At 42.8% G+C, this 15,611-nt stretch overlaps 5 protein-coding genes across 5 annotated transcripts; 3 read left to right on the top strand and 2 right to left on the bottom strand.

Annotated features, from left to right (window-relative positions):
• Positions 1-882: 882 nt before the first annotated feature.
• On the top strand, positions 883-15,486 carry LOC120421707 (uncharacterized). The gene is made up of 14 exons (XM_052706915.1): positions 883-1,124; positions 1,182-1,327; positions 1,383-2,759; positions 4,796-4,821; positions 4,923-5,017; positions 5,078-5,145; positions 5,204-5,876; positions 5,937-6,071; positions 6,134-6,273; positions 6,333-6,749; positions 9,542-10,964; positions 13,578-13,718; positions 13,781-13,923; positions 13,984-15,486. The coding sequence occupies exons 1-14, from the start codon at positions 978-980 to the stop codon at positions 15,449-15,451; spliced, it is 6,399 nt and encodes a 2,132-aa protein (XP_052562875.1). The 5' UTR covers positions 883-977; the 3' UTR covers positions 15,452-15,486.
• LOC120421710 (5'-3' exonuclease PLD3-like) lies at positions 4,732-6,811 on the top strand. The gene is made up of 6 exons (XM_039584956.2): positions 4,732-5,017; positions 5,078-5,145; positions 5,204-5,876; positions 5,937-6,071; positions 6,134-6,273; positions 6,333-6,811. Exons 1-6 carry the CDS (start codon positions 4,949-4,951, stop codon positions 6,751-6,753), a joined length of 1,506 nt encoding a protein of 501 aa, XP_039440890.1. The 5' UTR covers positions 4,732-4,948; the 3' UTR covers positions 6,754-6,811.
• LOC120421708 (oocyte zinc finger protein XlCOF6-like) lies at positions 6,758-8,753 on the bottom strand. The gene is made up of 3 exons (XM_039584954.2): positions 8,513-8,753; positions 8,311-8,447; positions 6,758-8,251 (listed from the first exon to the last, which is right to left on the bottom strand). The coding sequence occupies exons 1-3, from the start codon at positions 8,630-8,632 to the stop codon at positions 6,844-6,846; spliced, it is 1,665 nt and encodes a 554-aa protein (XP_039440888.1). The 5' UTR covers positions 8,633-8,753; the 3' UTR covers positions 6,758-6,843.
• LOC128093010 (gastrula zinc finger protein XlCGF26.1-like) lies at positions 9,217-11,063 on the top strand. Its single transcript, XM_052708376.1, has 2 exons — positions 9,217-9,414; positions 9,474-11,063. The coding sequence occupies exons 1-2, from the start codon at positions 9,298-9,300 to the stop codon at positions 10,989-10,991; spliced, it is 1,635 nt and encodes a 544-aa protein (XP_052564336.1). The 5' UTR covers positions 9,217-9,297; the 3' UTR covers positions 10,992-11,063.
• On the bottom strand, positions 11,349-13,376 carry LOC128093009 (zinc finger protein 2-like). Its single transcript, XM_052708372.1, has 3 exons — positions 13,137-13,376; positions 12,933-13,072; positions 11,349-12,871 (listed from the first exon to the last, which is right to left on the bottom strand). Exons 1-3 carry the CDS (start codon positions 13,260-13,262, stop codon positions 11,419-11,421), a joined length of 1,719 nt encoding a protein of 572 aa, XP_052564332.1. The 5' UTR covers positions 13,263-13,376; the 3' UTR covers positions 11,349-11,418.
• Positions 15,487-15,611: the final 125 nt, after the last annotated feature.

Genomic DNA, 15,611 nt, shown 5'->3' on the forward strand with positions numbered 1-15,611 from the left:
TCTTCTAGAACGAGAGAAGGCAATACTCTTTGGTAAGATTGATGTTCTGCTAACCTTTTCGTAAAACATTGATTGAAAGATTTGTGATGGACACATTTTACCAATTTTATTCAAAATCAGCTGGATCTTCAGATTTTTATTAAATAAAAATTAAGAAGACTCTCTGGAACCAGTAGTGTGAGCTCGAAGTCGGGTAATTTGGGTTATTAAGCAGGGCTGTGGAGTAGTCGGAGTTGGTGGAGTCGGGTCTTTTTGAGGACCTGGAGTCGGAGTCAGCGTCGTAAAATTTTGAACAGCTGGAGTCGGATTCGGAGTCGGCTAAATTTAAGGAACTGGAGTCGGTGTCGGAAATTTGTTAAAACACTGTGTATTACTTTTCAATATAGCACTCATTTGGGTGCAGAAAAGTAGAACTGTTCAGGCCTTATATCGAAAAGTATAACTTTTTTTCCATTCCGTTGTTTTGGGTAGTTCAACAATCAAGATGCAAAAAAATAAAATTTCAAAACAAAAGTCTCGATTTTTAAACACTTTTAAACAACCTTACAATGGTCAATAAAGAAAAAAAAACTTTTATTTAATTTTAAGAATTATGAAAAGTGAGCACTGTAAAAATTTTGAGTAACTTTTAATAATTTTATATTTCATCAGGAAAATATTATGCATCGGTGGTCCCCTCGTTATTTTTCGTTCAGCCCAGTTAGCGAGCAGCATTCGGTGACTGGGCTACATTCTCAGCCCAGTTACCGAACAAGTACTGTACAAAATTACAAAGACAAATAAATCCCATAATTTTGTTTTAATATGACGGCAGACTCAACTTGCATGCAAGTTTCTTTCAACTACTATGAATTTTGTTTTTACAGCTAGCTCACATTAGCAGCTCTACCGCAATGACATCCAGTAGAAAGACACTTCGAAGATAACAAGCGTCAGTCAGTAGAGTGCAAAGTTTTGCACTGAAAACAACACAAAAAATGGATCCAAACGCCAGCATCGATGTTGAATATAAAGTTTGTCGAATTTGTGTTCAATCCACCGTAGAAGATAACTATCCCCACAATGAACTGTACGATGAAGTCAGCGTCGAAACGATGCTCAAGGAAGTGCTAGAGAAGTTGCAGGTAGGCTTCATATAAATAAGTTTTTTTTTGGATAGCATTAATTGTGTTATATTTTAGATTCCTGACGATGAAAACCTCGCTGTACGATGCTGTAGCTCTTGTAGAGAGGAGCTCTGGATTACCTATCGCTTCATAAAAAAGTTGGAGGACGCCAACAATAAGATCAAGAACCTCGAGCATTACGTTGTGGAAGCTGACAAAAGGTATTTTTTGTAATTTTCCTTAATTATTGTTTTCTTATAACAATATCGTTTGTAGTGATCCCTTGACGGAATCTCCTAGTAAATTACAAATAGATGTTAAATTGGAATATGAGGTAGAAGATTACTCAACGTATGAAAAAGAAAACACAAATGATTTTGATGAAACAGACAGCGATGATAAACCATTAATGCAACGGCGAGCGAAGCGCAAACCTGGAAGAAAACGCAAGAAAGTCAAAACTGATCCAGAAGACTCTGATGAGAGCGAATATTCACCGAAACAGGAGGAAGAGGAAAACTCATCAGCATCCGAGGCCGAGGAAAAGGAGGAACTAACTAAAAACAAACGAACTCGATACGCAATCACGGCCAATTCGCAACCGAAGCGATGCTGTGGCTGCAAGGAACCAGTCAGCACGCACGAACAGCTGGAAGAGCATTCCGAAAAATTCCACCAGCAACGAGCGTTCGATGCTGAGATACTCGAACAGAAGCCGGAAGAGTGTTCGATATGTTACGAGAGGTTTGAGACGAGAATGGAACTCCTTCTGCACCGCAGGAAAGCTTTTGCTAAAGAGTTACACTCGTGCAAAAAGTGTCCTGCCGATTTCGCGAATGCTTACAACCTGAGAGTTCATTTGAAGAACAACCACAAGCGGGAGAAAATCGTGAAACAAATCGACGAAATCCGCCAAAAAGTGCACATTTGCTGCAAATGCCACAAACAGTTCGAAACTAAAGAACTGATGATAGAACATGGCAACGCGGAGCACAAAATGCGCCATCCCCCGGATACGGAGAACCAGATCGAGTGTGAAGTCTGCCATCGTCGGTTCAAGTCGGAGCACGTACTAACCGAGCATCAACGCAGACCGTATCGGGCTCACCGATACCAGTGTGCACACTGCGGAAAAACTTTCCAAGAAAAGCAGGTATTTCTGGACCACGAGCAAAGCCACGCCAACATCCGGCCGTACCAGTGCCACATGTGTCCAAAGTCCTTTTCGCTGAAAACCAACTACGTTACCCACATAAAGTACCACTCCCTGCCGAGCGATTACTTCAAGTGCGATAAATGTGGCAAAGGGTTCAAGAAAAAGCATCTCTGGCAAGACCATCAGGTCATTCACATCGAAAGCGCAGAACGACCCTTCAAATGCCATCTTTGTCCCAACACATTCACTCGCCAACAACTGCTGGATTTCCACGTGAAGGAACACCTTGGGGCAAAACCGTTCAAGTGTACAAAGTGTACCTCGTCCTACATCCACGAACGGGACTTGCGCAGGCACATCCGGGCTAAACACGAACCTATCGTACCGTTTAGTTGCGAACTTTGCTCGAAAGAATTTCACCGGAAGGATGCTTACAAAAAGCATCTGAAGACTCACGAAGATGAGGAGGCGAAGAAGTTGGGATGTCAAATTAAATTGTAAGATTGTAACAACTGGAATTGGCAATAAAATCTTTCGTGAAATAGGTCATATTAAAAATTAAATCATTATTTTTTTTATTTCCCCAGAAATACACATTGAAATATTGCAAAAAATCTGTTCAGTAAACAAGTACACACTTAGATTTTTTTTACCGAATTGGGTAGTTGAAAAAACGGTAAAGTTTATATCGGAGCACCATCTGTCAAAATGAACAACATTTTACCGAATTTCAGTTATACGATGAACAATAATGAACTGCATTACCGAATTTCGGTAAGTTTTTACCGAATTCGGTAATTTTCAGTTTACCAAACTGTTCAGCAGTTGAAAATTCGGTAAACTTTACCGAATTCGGTAAACTTGACCAAATTCGGTAAAAAAAACCATTTTGACAGATGGTTTACCGATCTGAACTTTACCGATTTTCAACTACCGAATTCGGTAAAAAAAATCTAAGTGTGTAGGTCATTTAATGGCTTAGTTTTTTTTTTCATATTTTTATTTGCATATATATCGTGATTAGTTCTTTTGTTATTCTGATTGTATCAGGCCTAATTTGCAACGTATAATCTTTATTATCTAATTATCTTTTATTTAGCCAGTATATTTTTTTTAATTATCCGAACACTTTTTTTTGTTTTCTAAATTAATGCTGCACAAAACTCAGTTTATACATAGCCTCGAACAATAACAAAAATGGCTGCATACTTATTTTGACTCCTTTTATCCTTAAACGGATATTAGTCAAAACACCGAACAATTTGACCCCCCAAAATAGAAAATTTCTAAGCTTTTCAAAGTCGCTTTGACCAAGTCAAACCCCGAAAAAATTGTCCGCGATGTTTTTCTTTGGCCCATAACGGGATTCTGAGATATGATTTTATGAAAACAATTTGTCTGATTTGGGTATTAATATCATTCGAGCATAAAGTACCACGCTTCTCCATAAAATTAAGTTCCCAGTACAATTTGCTGGAGACACATGATGCTTCAAATTAGATTAATGTACCGAGATTCGTTAAATTATCTCAAAAAATCATAACTCAGAATCCAGTTAATACTCACATTTATTGAATATGTTACAATGTCAATTGGCCAAATACCAAAAGAGCAAGACCAAAGGCCAAATATGGGTAAAGAATCAGTTTATCCTACTCGCGTACGTTGGTGTTAACATTAGGAACTAGCAGGATAGACTGTTTGTTTATACTTCGGCTTTGGGCCATTTACATTACCCTGCTAGAATTATCCGTTATCTATATCTTCGAGAATTTTCCATAAAAATATTGCTAGGTAAATTATTTTCATGTAACAACCTATTATTTTTATGAAAGAAAAAATACTTAAATCATTCATATTTGAGTTTTCAATATGAAAAAATCAACGGCATTTCGTGCTTTCCATTTCATAAGGGCACAAAACTTTTGTAAACAAGAGTGTATCCCTCTCACACCTTATGCAAACTGTCATTTGAGCGAAAGGGATACACTATTGTTTACAAAAGTTTTGTGCCCTTTTGAAATGTTAGGCTCCATTTATCAAAAATAATCAAAAAAACATATTGAAAAATATATGGAATCGCCTTTTCCTGTATCTTGGCGAAAATGTATCTATAGTGGATCCTACCTTATTGGAGTTTATTTTTGAGATCCTTTGAATCAAAAGCAATAATAAAAGAATCATAATGATGGAAACGCACGGTAATTGAACGCATCTTTGATGTATTCTTTGTTATATAAAGAGAGTGGAAGAAAATAATTTTGCAACTGAGATTTTTTAAATTATTTTTACAACGCATTTTTTTTCTTGGGCCAAAACCAGACTGAGCTCTAACGCAAAAAAAAAATCAACTGCAATTATATTGACAAGGTATGCTGAATCACGGACAAACGAACGCTTGCATCCATTTATGTGGATAGACTCGTTTCTACCTCTCGTCACTGGTATTGGTGTCTACCCCCCCGCATGAAAACAAAACACAAAAGTCCACCCGATAAGCGATTTTTTGCCTATTTTGAACTCGAACCCTCAGTCCTGCTTCTGTGGCTTGGTACCGAGGTAGTTGCACTTGCAGCTGAATAATTGAACGCCGCGCACACATTCTCTATTTGGGCAGATCTTATCGTGGCACTTTGGCCATATGTCCACTTTGTGTTAAGAAGCAGGTTCTTGGGTTTGCGTCGACATGAAGATCAAATTGCCGTTACATTCACGGCCGGCCACCGATGGCGAGCGGAAGGACACCATGCAAAAAGTTGGTAAGAAACTTTGGAACGCGTTATAGTGACTAATTGTGAGCAATTGCTATGTCCAGGTACCGACCGGCGAGGGTTCCTTCAACGAGCAGGACGATCGCGATTGGCAAAATGGCGATGAGCAGAGGTAGGTTTGAGATTTGGGGAGTTTGATTGATTTTGAGTAATGTTGGGGTATTCAACAGGACATGGTTCAAATGGTGCAGACCATCGTTCATACCGATTTCAATGATACTGCTGTTGATTGTGATGGTTGTGTTGCTGCCACTGCTGGACACTAACGAGAAACTAGCTGATCAACGTCGAAAGACAGCCCGAAACAGGAATGATGTATGCCTCGAGGGATGTAGAATCAGCATAGTGGAGAGTATTCCCGAGGGGCTAGTCTATCCGAAAGGTAGTCCGTCGTTTATGTCTACGTACGACGCGTGGAAGCTTCTGATAAAATCAGCTCAACAGAAGATTGAAATCGGTTCGTTTTACTGGTCGTTGAGACGCGAAGATGTGTACAACCACTCGAGTGCCTGGCAGGGTGAGGACATTTTCAAAACATTGCTGGAGACCGGAACCAGCGGAAATGTGTCGATCAAGATCGCGCAAAGCATGCCAACTTCGGCGAATCCCAGCGTGGACACGGAGATCTTCACGAAACGCAACGCAGCCGATGTACGATCGGTGGACTTTCCGCGGCTGTTCGGAGGTGGTGTGCTGCACACGAAGGTTTGGGTGATCGATCGACGACATTTCTACGTGGGCAGTGCCAACATGGACTGGCGATCGTTGACACAGGTCAAGGAGCTCGGAGTGCTCGCCGTGAACTGTTCCTGCTTGGCAACCGATATTGCCAAGATTTTTGATGTAGGTTCAAACGGCTTTGTTTAGTTGGTAGATTGTAAAGCAAACCTTTTTATTCCAAAGGTCTACTGGGACATGGGATTGCCCAACGCTCAGCTTCCAGATCAGTGGCCAGCAGCGTACTCTACAAAGTACAATGCCAACAACACTCTGTCTGTTCAGTTCGACGATGAGTACAAAGTGGACACGTATCTCTCGGTAGGAATCTCGAAGTTTAATGGTGAAGAATATTGAATGATACCATCTATGCTACTTCACAGAGTTCCCCTCCACCGATGTCAACGCGAGGACGCAGTCACGACGTGGATGCCATTCTCGATGTTATCGAACGTGCCGAGAAGTTCATCCATATTTCGGTGATGGACTATCTTCCGCTGACCCTGTACACTCCAAAGACACAGTAAGTGTATTGATCTCTTCAATTCTTAGAAAATATCCAAACAATATTCCCCCCACCAGATTCTGGCCAATCATCGACGACGCGCTTCGACGGGCCGCCATCGATCGCAAGATCTCAATTCGCCTGCTAATTTCGTTATGGCCACATTCGCGGTCATCCGAGCAGCGTTTTCTGGATTCGCTGCAAGTGATCTCCAATTCTTTGCCCGGGGTCAGCATCGACATCAAGCGATTTATCGTACCAGCTGACGACGATCAGCAGAAGATCCCGTTCGCGCGGGTTAACCACAACAAGTACATGGTAACGGACAACACGGCCTACATCGGAACCTCGAACTGGTCCGGCGATTACTTTATCGATACGGCCGGAATCGGGCTGGTCATGTCATCTTACGAGGGTAACCGGACCATCGTGAACGACCTGCAGGACGTTTTCGAGCGTGACTGGAACAGTGATTACGCAATTAGAATGGACGAGTAGGTGGTTTAGCTCAAATGGATTTATTTCTTCTCCTTTTCATAAGATTTTGTAGTTTTTTCAAATAAAAGTTTTTTAAAATAGGAAGTTTTATTAAACAATCGACGCCTCATTACTTTTTTCGTGGGTCTTTAAATGCACCAAAAGCGGCTTCAACTCGACGAATCCCTTTGGACAGATTGTGCAGCTGTAGGTGAAGTCTCCTTCGTGCTTTTCACGCACGTGCCGTCGCAGAGCTCGCTGATGAATGTACGAAGCGGAACACTGTTGGCACTTGAAGGCTTTCATACCTGCGTGCTCAAGCACATGGGCATCGAATCGGTTCTTCAGCGTGAACGAAAGCGGACACATCGGACATTTGTGTGGACGATCTTCGGAATGAACGCGCATGTGACCCTTGAGAAGACTTTTCTGCCGGAATCCCTTGCCACAATACTCACAGTGAAAACTTTCTTCGGAATTGTGATTTCGTATATGAACTAGCCAGTAAGCCTTCATTGAAAACTTTTCATGACAAATTGGACATTCGTACTTGCATATGTTTCGGTGAGCATCCTCGTGATCTTCCAGTTGCGATGGCTTACAAAACCCACGTCCACACTGCGAACAAACAAATTTCTTCTCCTTCCAAAATCGCAGTTTATGATCTTTTAGATATCTAGCCGATTTGAAACTCTTGTAACAGGTGTCACATTCCACTGCGGTCTCAATTTGAGAAGGTTCCCGCTGGGGCAAGTGAACCTGCAAGGAGTGTTCCTTTAGTTGTTCCTGAGATTCGAACTGCTTCCGACAGCCACAGCAAATGTTACTCTGCATACACTTATCCTCCATCTGATGAACCTTCAGCCTTCGTTGGTGGCTATTTTTCAGATGTGTCTGCAGTACGTAGGGATTGGCAAACTGCTCATCGCAGTGCTTACAAGAATGCAACACTTCAACGTACATTTTTCGCTCGTGCTGCCGGAACTGCTTCTTAGTTTCGAATCTCGCAAAACAAACCAAGCACTCAAACGCTTTGCTAATCTCCTCTTTAGACTCTACCGGTCTAAAATGATACTTTTTCGAATGGTCCTTCACCTTTTCCATCGAATCCAGTGTAAAGTCTTTACAGCTGCAACATCTCCTTGGTTTTGAGTTTGACTTGACCCCATAAAAGGATCGTGACGCCCCCGGCGGTTCTTCCGAGGAACTGTCCTTATGTCCGCCATCAGGCTCAAAATCGTCATCCTCTGATTCTGCAGAAAAATCTGCATTTTCGTCCTGTTTCTGCTTCTTGGCAGCGTTAGGTAACGTGTTGGAAGCTTCATAAGGAGTTTGTGATTCAGCAGGGGAGTTCTCTTCGACCTTTACGTGTTTTGGTCTTCCTCGTCCCCGTTTGACGATTTTTTTAGCTGGTGAAAATTCCGTTATGCATTCAGTGATTGGTTCTTTTGACTCTAGTTTGATATTCTTTTCTGCGATAAAATTGGACGGTAAGTGGTTCTCATCTTCAATAGATTGACTGGAATTTATTTCAAGCATTAAAGGACAAAATAATTGAAATTTAAAAATAATATTCACCTCTTTTCTTTCGTCAAAAGTTCAAGCGAAATAAATCGGACACCAGACTCGTAAATTCTGGTCAACAGCTTCATTGCAACGATCAGGTCCTGGCTACAGTCCACACAACATAAACTGGACAGCTCGTCATCGGATATCTGGAACATGGCCCAAATAAGCATTCAAGCGATTGATTTTTTAAATATTAAATTTCAATGCATACCGAGACTCGAAAGCAATCCTCAATGGTTTGAGCTATTGATTTGCCATCATTCAACGCATCCGATAGGGAATACATCTCAATGGCTTCGGAATTACAGCAAAACCGACACTGCTGGTTCATCGTTGATAAATGTTGTTTCTTCGCTTACGAACAATTTTGAAGGCAAAAGTAGGAATCGTGTAAACAGAGCAACTTGTATTTTGCTTATTCTAGAGTTACATCTGACATGACCGATCAGTTGAATACCGTAAACCAGGGATTAAAATATTCACCGAAACTTATATATTCAGCATGTACGTCCCCGGTAAATCTTCGGAGAGAGTGGATTGTTTGAAAACTCGTGACGAAGAATCCATCACGCATTCCATCAAATTATTAAAAATCCACATTTTTTTTAACAAAAGTGTCTCCCGACAATTTATTGCGCCAAAAACAGCAACGTGAGCGGAGGATTCCCACGATTCTTCCTCAGAAATGTGTTGTTATTTGAACATTCGTGCTCAAACTCAATCCACTTCAACGAATCAGCGTTGCGGTTAACTTTACGCAGTTGGACTGGCCATTTAGCAAAGAAAAATGTTGGAAGTAATTGCCTCAGGATGCTTCTGAAAGGAAGGCAGTTTTAGCTTTCTTGGTAATTTAAACTCAGCCCATCGTGACTGAGAAAGGAAGCGAAGCTTCAATGAACACTTGAAACACTGATGTAAACAAGTGATAGAAGCTGCCAGAACAAAACAACATTCGGCGCAGAACGAAATCTAACAAACGTAGAAGGAATAGGAAAAATGTTTTGCCGTATATGTTTAGCCAATTGTGAAATAGTAGAACAATTTAACTTGTTTACAACACGGATTGATTCCAGGCCACTTGCCACCGTTATTGAGTACTGTTTCGAAGTAGAAGTAAGTTCCGCAAGAATGTTAAGGAAAAGCTTATTGCTGAATGAAACTTTATGTTACAGATTTTGGAAGACGAAGATAACAATGTATTGTGCACAACTTGTAAAAGTGATCTGGAATGTGCATACAGGTTTGCTACAAAGCTTCGGAATCAGTCAAATACGGAGATAGCAGATCTAGACGAAAGATCAGTTAGCTTGAAAGATGACTGTTCGTCCCCGGTGTACATCACAGAGGTCGAAATTGAGACAGAGCTACCTCTTGAGTCCATAGAAGAAACATCTGGCAGTAAGCACGAGCAGGTGGATGGTGTTATTAAAACTTCTCAAGAAGAAAACAATACGTCAGAACCCCCGGATGATACATCCCAGTTTTTGCTTCCGGAGACAGAACAGAAAGATGATTCCGATAATGAATGCTTCCCAGATTTAGATGTATTTTATTCCTCTGAAGATGAGAGCGATTCTATTGAAGAACTGAACTTTAGCTCAGACGAAGATCAACGGGAGGGCAAACAACCTCGGAAGCGACTTTACTATGGGGTGAAATCAGATTCCCAGCCAAAACGATGCTGTGATTGCAAAGAGCCACTCGTTTCCCAAGAGAAGGTGGCGGAACATTCCGAATTGTACCACCAACAGCATCGAGTAACGAATCCAAAGGAGTTTGGCGACAAACGGTTCGAGTGTCCCGTTTGTTTTAAGCGATTTGAGACGAAGAAACTGTACCTGCAACATCAGCGAAAAATGTACGTTGACGTGCTTCATCCGTGTTCGAAATGTGAGGAAGAGTTTGCCAATCTGTACGTATTGAAGAGACACCTCAAAGTCGATCACAAAAAGAAATTTCTGATCACGGAGCTTGAAGAGCTGCGAAGTCAGTCCAACATCTGCTGTGGATGTAAGCAGCATTTCCCTACTGCCGAGACACTCAAACAACACGTTGAAAAGGTTCACTATCCTGAACACGTACTTTATGATACAAGTAACAGGTTTGAGTGTAACGTGTGCTTCAATAGATTTAAAACTTTGAAATCGCTCAAACATCACCAACTACGATTGTACAAAGAAAAGAAATTTGTCTGCACTCTATGCGGGAAAGCCTTCAGAGAGAAGATTCGTTTAGCAGAGCACGAAAACTCCCATCGAAAGATTCACCAGTTTCTGTGCTCGTTCTGTCCGGCAACATTCGCCATGAAAAATTCCTACGAAGTTCACCTGAAGATGCACGACGGGGAAGAGCGCTTCAACTGTGAATACTGCGGTAAAGGATTCCGCAAGAAGAGTCTCCTGTTGACGCACCTCCAAACTCACAGCCTGGATCGCCCGTTCAAATGTCACCTGTGCCCGAACACCTTCACCCGCCAGAACATTCTGGATTCACACCTGTTGACCCATTCGGACGCCGGCAAGCCGTTCAAGTGCCTACAGTGTCCGGCGTCGTACATCCATCAGCGTGATTTGCGAAGGCACACGCGGGAGAAACACGAAGGTATTCGCAGCTTCAAGTGTACCAAGTGCCCGAGGGCCTACATCCGGCAGAAGCTACTGCTGGCTCATTTGAAAAGCCACGAACGGTGAAACTTGAGTAAATCAATTTATGACTTTAGTGCAAATTTAGAAAATAAAAAATAAACAGATGAAACAAAAAAAAATGCATTTTCTTTTATATTATTTCATAAGGTTATTTTAGGCTGCCTAGATCGGATAAATTCGTTACGTAAGGGACAGCATCGATCCGTAGCTTCGTGAACTACTGGATCCATGTTCCAGTTGCCATGGGATAAACTAGAGAAAAAGAAGAAGCTTGGAGATTTTTTCGAGGAGTGATCATCTATTGTCCAAAACTGACATGGAGGTAGAGGACCTGCCGAGAAGCAGAGTAGCGTAGTAATCCGGCTGAACCCACGATATGGAAAAGTCATCAAAAAATGAATAGCTGATTTTGTTTCTTCACATTCTTGAGCTTTATTCTTCTCAAAACACATTCTTTGTGTTGTTGTATTGTCTATGCCTTCGAAAACGTTGCCTCATCACTCTTTTCGTGGGTCTTCAAATGCACCAGAAGCGGCTTCAACTCGACGAATCCCTTCGGACAGATTGTGCACTTGAAGCTGAAGACTCCTTCGTGCTTTTCACGCACGTGCCGTCGCAGAGCTCGCTGATGAATGTACGAAGCGGGACACTGTTGGCACTTGAAGGCTTTCATACCGGTGTGCTCGAGCACGTGGGCGTCGAAACGGTTCTTCTGCGTGAACGAAAGCGGACACATCGGACATTTGTGGGGACGATCTTCGGAATGAACGCGCATGTGTACCTTGAACAGTCCTTTTTTCCGGAATCCCTTTCCGCAGTACTCGCAATGGAAGCTTTCCTCGGCATCGTGGTATCGTACGTGAACTTGCCAGGAAGCCTTCATCGAAAACTTGGCATGACAAACTGGACACTCGTACTTGCGTACGTTCCGGTGGGAGTCCTCGTGATCTTCCAGTTGCGCTCGCTCCCGAAAGCCACGACCGCATTGAGAGCAGACAAATTTCTTCTCCTTCCAAAATCGAAACCGATGCTCCTTCAGATATCTGACCGATTTGTAACTCTTGTAACAGGTGTCACATTCCACGGCGGTCTCACTTTGAGGAGGTTCCCGCTGTGGCAAGTGAACCTGCAAGGAGTGTTCCTTTAGTTGTTCCTGAGATTCAAACTGCTTCCGACAGCCACAGCAAATGTTACTTTGCATATACATATCTTCCATCTGGTGAATCTTCAGCCGTCGTTGGTGGTCATTCTTCAGATGCCTCTGCAAAACGTAAGGATTGGCAAACTGCTCATCGCAGTGCTTACAAGAATGCAACACTTCAATGTACATTTTCCGTTCGTGCTGCCGGAACTGCTTCTTAGTTTCGAATCTCGCAAAGCAAACCGAACATTCAAAAGGTTTGTCAATCTCCTCTTGAGCATTAACGTGTCTAACATGATGCTTTTTCGAATGGTCCTTCACTTTTTCCATCGAATCTAGTGGAAAGTCTTTACAGCTGCAACATCTTCTTGGTTTAGAGTCCGGCTTGACCCCAAAAATGGTTCGTTTGTTCCCTTTAGGTTCATCGGAATCATTGTCCTCATTCTCACCATCGGGCTCAAAATCTGAGTCCTCTGATTCCGCAGAAAAATCGGACACTTCATCGTCCGAGCGTATTGAATAAGTACTCATTCGTCGTTTCTGCTTTTTGACCGAGTTGGATGATTCTTTCGTAGATTCATCTGGAATTGTTGGTTCCGCAGGCGGATTCTCTTCTACCTTGACCTTTTTCGGCCTTCCTCGTCCCCGTTTGACGATTGGTTCAGGTGGTAAGCTATCCTTTGTATCATTCAATTCAGCGAGTGTTTCTTCTGGCTCGAGCTTTATTTCCGTTTCAGCGATAAATATGGACGATATAAGGTGATTTCGATCGTCAAAAGATTTGCTGGAAATTAATATCTAGCATGAGTTGGCAGAACAACAGAAATTTTAGGGAAAATACCCACTGCATTTCACCTTTCAGTATTGGTTCAACCGACTTCAATCGAATATCAGACTCATAGATTCTTGTCAACAGCTTCATTGCAGCGATCAGGTCCTGTCTACAGTCTTCACAACATAAACTGGACAGGTCGTCTTTCGAAATCTGGAACCCAAACAAGCATTCAGCGATTGACTTTCAAAGGAAATTGACCATTTTAAGTACATACCGAGAGTCGATAGCAGTGCTCAATGGCTTGAGCGATTGATTTGCCATCGTTTAAAGCCTCCGATAGGGAACACAACGCGATGGCGTTGGATTTGTAGCAAAACCGACACCGCATCGGTTGGTTCATTGTTGATTGATTTCGTTTTCTGATAGCGACATTAGACTTCTGAATCAAAACAGTTGTCTTAAAGCGAACAAAACTTGTTAAATGCGTTGTTTACATCGAGGAATGAAGCTTTCTGTGAATTTTAATTCTACATCTGTGTGCGTACTTCACAGGTATTAATGTTCTGTCAGTACATTTTGACAACCGATGGATTATTGTAAGCAAAGAAAAACATAAACCAAGCTTTGCAAATTTAAGGTGTTTATTTGGAAACAAATTTGTTCGTGAAATGTAACTCACAAAATTAGATTTAAAAGAAAGGAAGAACTCTGTTAGAACAAAATGTCTGCGAAGATATTCAACCAAATCTGTCGGATTTGCACGGATGCGTCTGGCGACGAAATGCATCCGCTGTACGAATCGTTCGGCGACGGGAAAACGCCAGCGCACTTTATTGAAGAATGCTTCGGAATCACGGTAATGGACCAAATTGTTCCCATATCAGATTGAATTCTAAAGCTATGCGTATTTGATAACAGATCAACATACTCGACGGCATGCCGTCAAATTACTGCAGCAGTTGCAAGGGAGACTTGCAGGCGGCACTCCGGTTCCACGGCCGCCTGGTAGATTCCGAAGTCAAACTCAAGGATATGTTTGCCGTGCCCAAGATTGAAGTCACGTAAGTTTGTACTTCGATTCCCACTTGTAAAAGATTTATATAATTAGTCTCATTTTGCAGCGAACCTGTCGACGGAAGTATCTCGTCGGTTTTCATCTCGGAGGTCTACATCAAGTCGGAAGCGGAAGAGCTCGAACCGGGAGAAGTTTCCAATTACGGTGGAAATTCAAGCGAAGAAGAGTTTCAGCCTAGGCCGAAACGAAAGACCAGACTAAGCAAAAGAAAGGCAGCTAAAACGGAACAACCGCCGATGGTTTCCGTGAAGGCGGAAATACATGATGATTCTGTGGACCGGAAAGCTGCAGAAGACGTTGAAGATGTTAAGCCGGACACTTCGAAGCCACCGAAGAAGCGCTGGACTATGGAGTCAGACGTTGATTCGAGCGACGATAGCTTGTCTGATTACGCCGACAGTGCACGCAGCTCGGACAGCGACGATGACGATGAAAATGGTCACTCGTCCAAGAAGAAACGCTTGTATTACGGCGTCAAAGCGGATTCACAGCCGAAGAGATGCTGTGAATGCAAGGACCTCTTGCTGGACAGCTACGAGAAGGTTCAAGAACACTCGGACAAGTATCACCTGCGGTATCGCGTGACGAATCCAAGGGAAATCGACGACAATCCCTTCGAGTGTCCGCACTGCTACAGGCGATTTGAGTGCAAGAAGGAGTTTCTTCGTCACCAGCGCAAAATGTACGTAGAAATGTTACATCCGTGCCCAAAGTGTAACGAAGAGTTTGCGAACCATTACGTGATGCAGAAACATTTGAAAACGTACCACAAGAAAAAGCTGATTATTGAACGGATGGAGGAATTGCGCCAGGAATCTCACATTTGCTGCGCTTGCAAGCAAAAGTTTGAAAGCAAGGAAGCACTGAAAGCCCACGCTGACGATGTTCATCTGAAGGAAAGCCAAGCGTACGACGGGGACTTGGAGATTGAGTGTGATGTTTGCTATCGACGCTTCAAGACTCGCCAATCCATGAAGGTGCATCAATATCGTATGTTCAGAGGAAAGAAGTTTATTTGCAGTTTGTGTGGAAAGGCGTTCAAGGAGAAAAGTTTCCTGCGGGACCACGAGAACTCTCACCGGCGGGAGAAACCCTACGAGTGTCCCAAGTGCGACGCTCGGTTCTCCATCAAGGGTTCGTTTGATGCCCACGTTCGACTGCACGACGCAAAGGAGGAGTTCAAGTGCGAATATTGCGGTCGCGGATTCCGCACCAAGAGCCTGCTCAAGGGACATCTCACCGTTCATTCCGAGGATCGCCCATTCAAGTGTCACCTGTGTCCGATCACATTCACGCAGCAGCGACTGCTCGATTCACACATCGAATTTCATCTGGGCAATAAGCCGTTCAAATGCCAGCAGTGTCCGGCCTCGTATCGATACCAGCGGGACTTGCGTGGACACATTCGCGAGAAGCACGAAGGAATTCTAAGTTTCCAGTGTACGCAATGCCCGAAGGCGTTCAACCGGAAGAAGCCGCTGTTGGTCCATTTGAAGACCCACGAAGCCATGTAAAGATTTGTCATATATCAATAAAATAAAAATTTCTTGGAAATATTGAGTTTTTGGAATTGTTGAGACTACCCTTCTGAGAAAACAATGCATTGGCCTACCACAAAAGGTTAACCGCAGAGATGTTTCGTTGGAACACGCTTTGAGGATTTCTCTACCGCAT

Source organism: Culex pipiens, chromosome 2 (genome assembly GCF_016801865.2).
Source record: "Culex pipiens pallens isolate TS chromosome 2, TS_CPP_V2, whole genome shotgun sequence".
NCBI lineage: Eukaryota > Metazoa > Arthropoda > Insecta > Diptera > Culicidae > Culex > Culex pipiens.

Bases quoted from the DNA above. Each gene is read 5' to 3' on its own strand.
- LOC120421707 (XM_052706915.1), top strand. From the start codon at position 978: ATGGATCCAAACGCCAGCATCGATGTTGAATATAAAGTTTGTCGAATT. The intron at 2,760-4,795 runs GTAAGATTGTAA...TCGAACCCTCAG, and splicing joins TTGGGATGTCAAATTAAATT to TCCTGCTTCTGTGGCTTGGT. The intron at 6,750-9,541 runs GTAGGTGGTTTA...ATGTGCATACAG, and splicing joins TACGCAATTAGAATGGACGA to GTTTGCTACAAAGCTTCGGA.
- LOC120421710 (XM_039584956.2), top strand. From the start codon at position 4,949: ATGAAGATCAAATTGCCGTTACATTCACGGCCGGCCACCGATGGCGAG. The intron at 5,877-5,936 runs GTAGGTTCAAAC...TTTATTCCAAAG, and splicing joins ATATTGCCAAGATTTTTGAT to GTCTACTGGGACATGGGATT. The intron at 6,072-6,133 runs GTAGGAATCTCG...GCTACTTCACAG, and splicing joins AAGTGGACACGTATCTCTCG to AGTTCCCCTCCACCGATGTC.
- LOC120421708 (XM_039584954.2), bottom strand. From the start codon at position 8,632: ATGAACCAGCAGTGTCGGTTTTGCTGTAATTCCGAAGCCATTGAGATG. The intron at 8,448-8,512 runs GTATGCATTGAA...GCCATGTTCCAG, and splicing joins AGGATTGCTTTCGAGTCTCG to ATATCCGATGACGAGCTGTC. The intron at 8,252-8,310 runs GTGAATATTATT...AATAAATTCCAG, and splicing joins CTTTTGACGAAAGAAAAGAG to TCAATCTATTGAAGATGAGA.
- LOC128093010 (XM_052708376.1), top strand. From the start codon at position 9,298: ATGTTTTGCCGTATATGTTTAGCCAATTGTGAAATAGTAGAACAATTT. The intron at 9,415-9,473 runs GTAAGTTCCGCA...TTTATGTTACAG, and splicing joins AGTACTGTTTCGAAGTAGAA to ATTTTGGAAGACGAAGATAA.
- LOC128093009 (XM_052708372.1), bottom strand. From the start codon at position 13,262: ATGAACCAACCGATGCGGTGTCGGTTTTGCTACAAATCCAACGCCATC. The intron at 13,073-13,136 runs GTATGTACTTAA...TTTGGGTTCCAG, and splicing joins AGCACTGCTATCGACTCTCG to ATTTCGAAAGACGACCTGTC. The intron at 12,872-12,932 runs GTGGGTATTTTC...ATTAATTTCCAG, and splicing joins ATACTGAAAGGTGAAATGCA to CAAATCTTTTGACGATCGAA.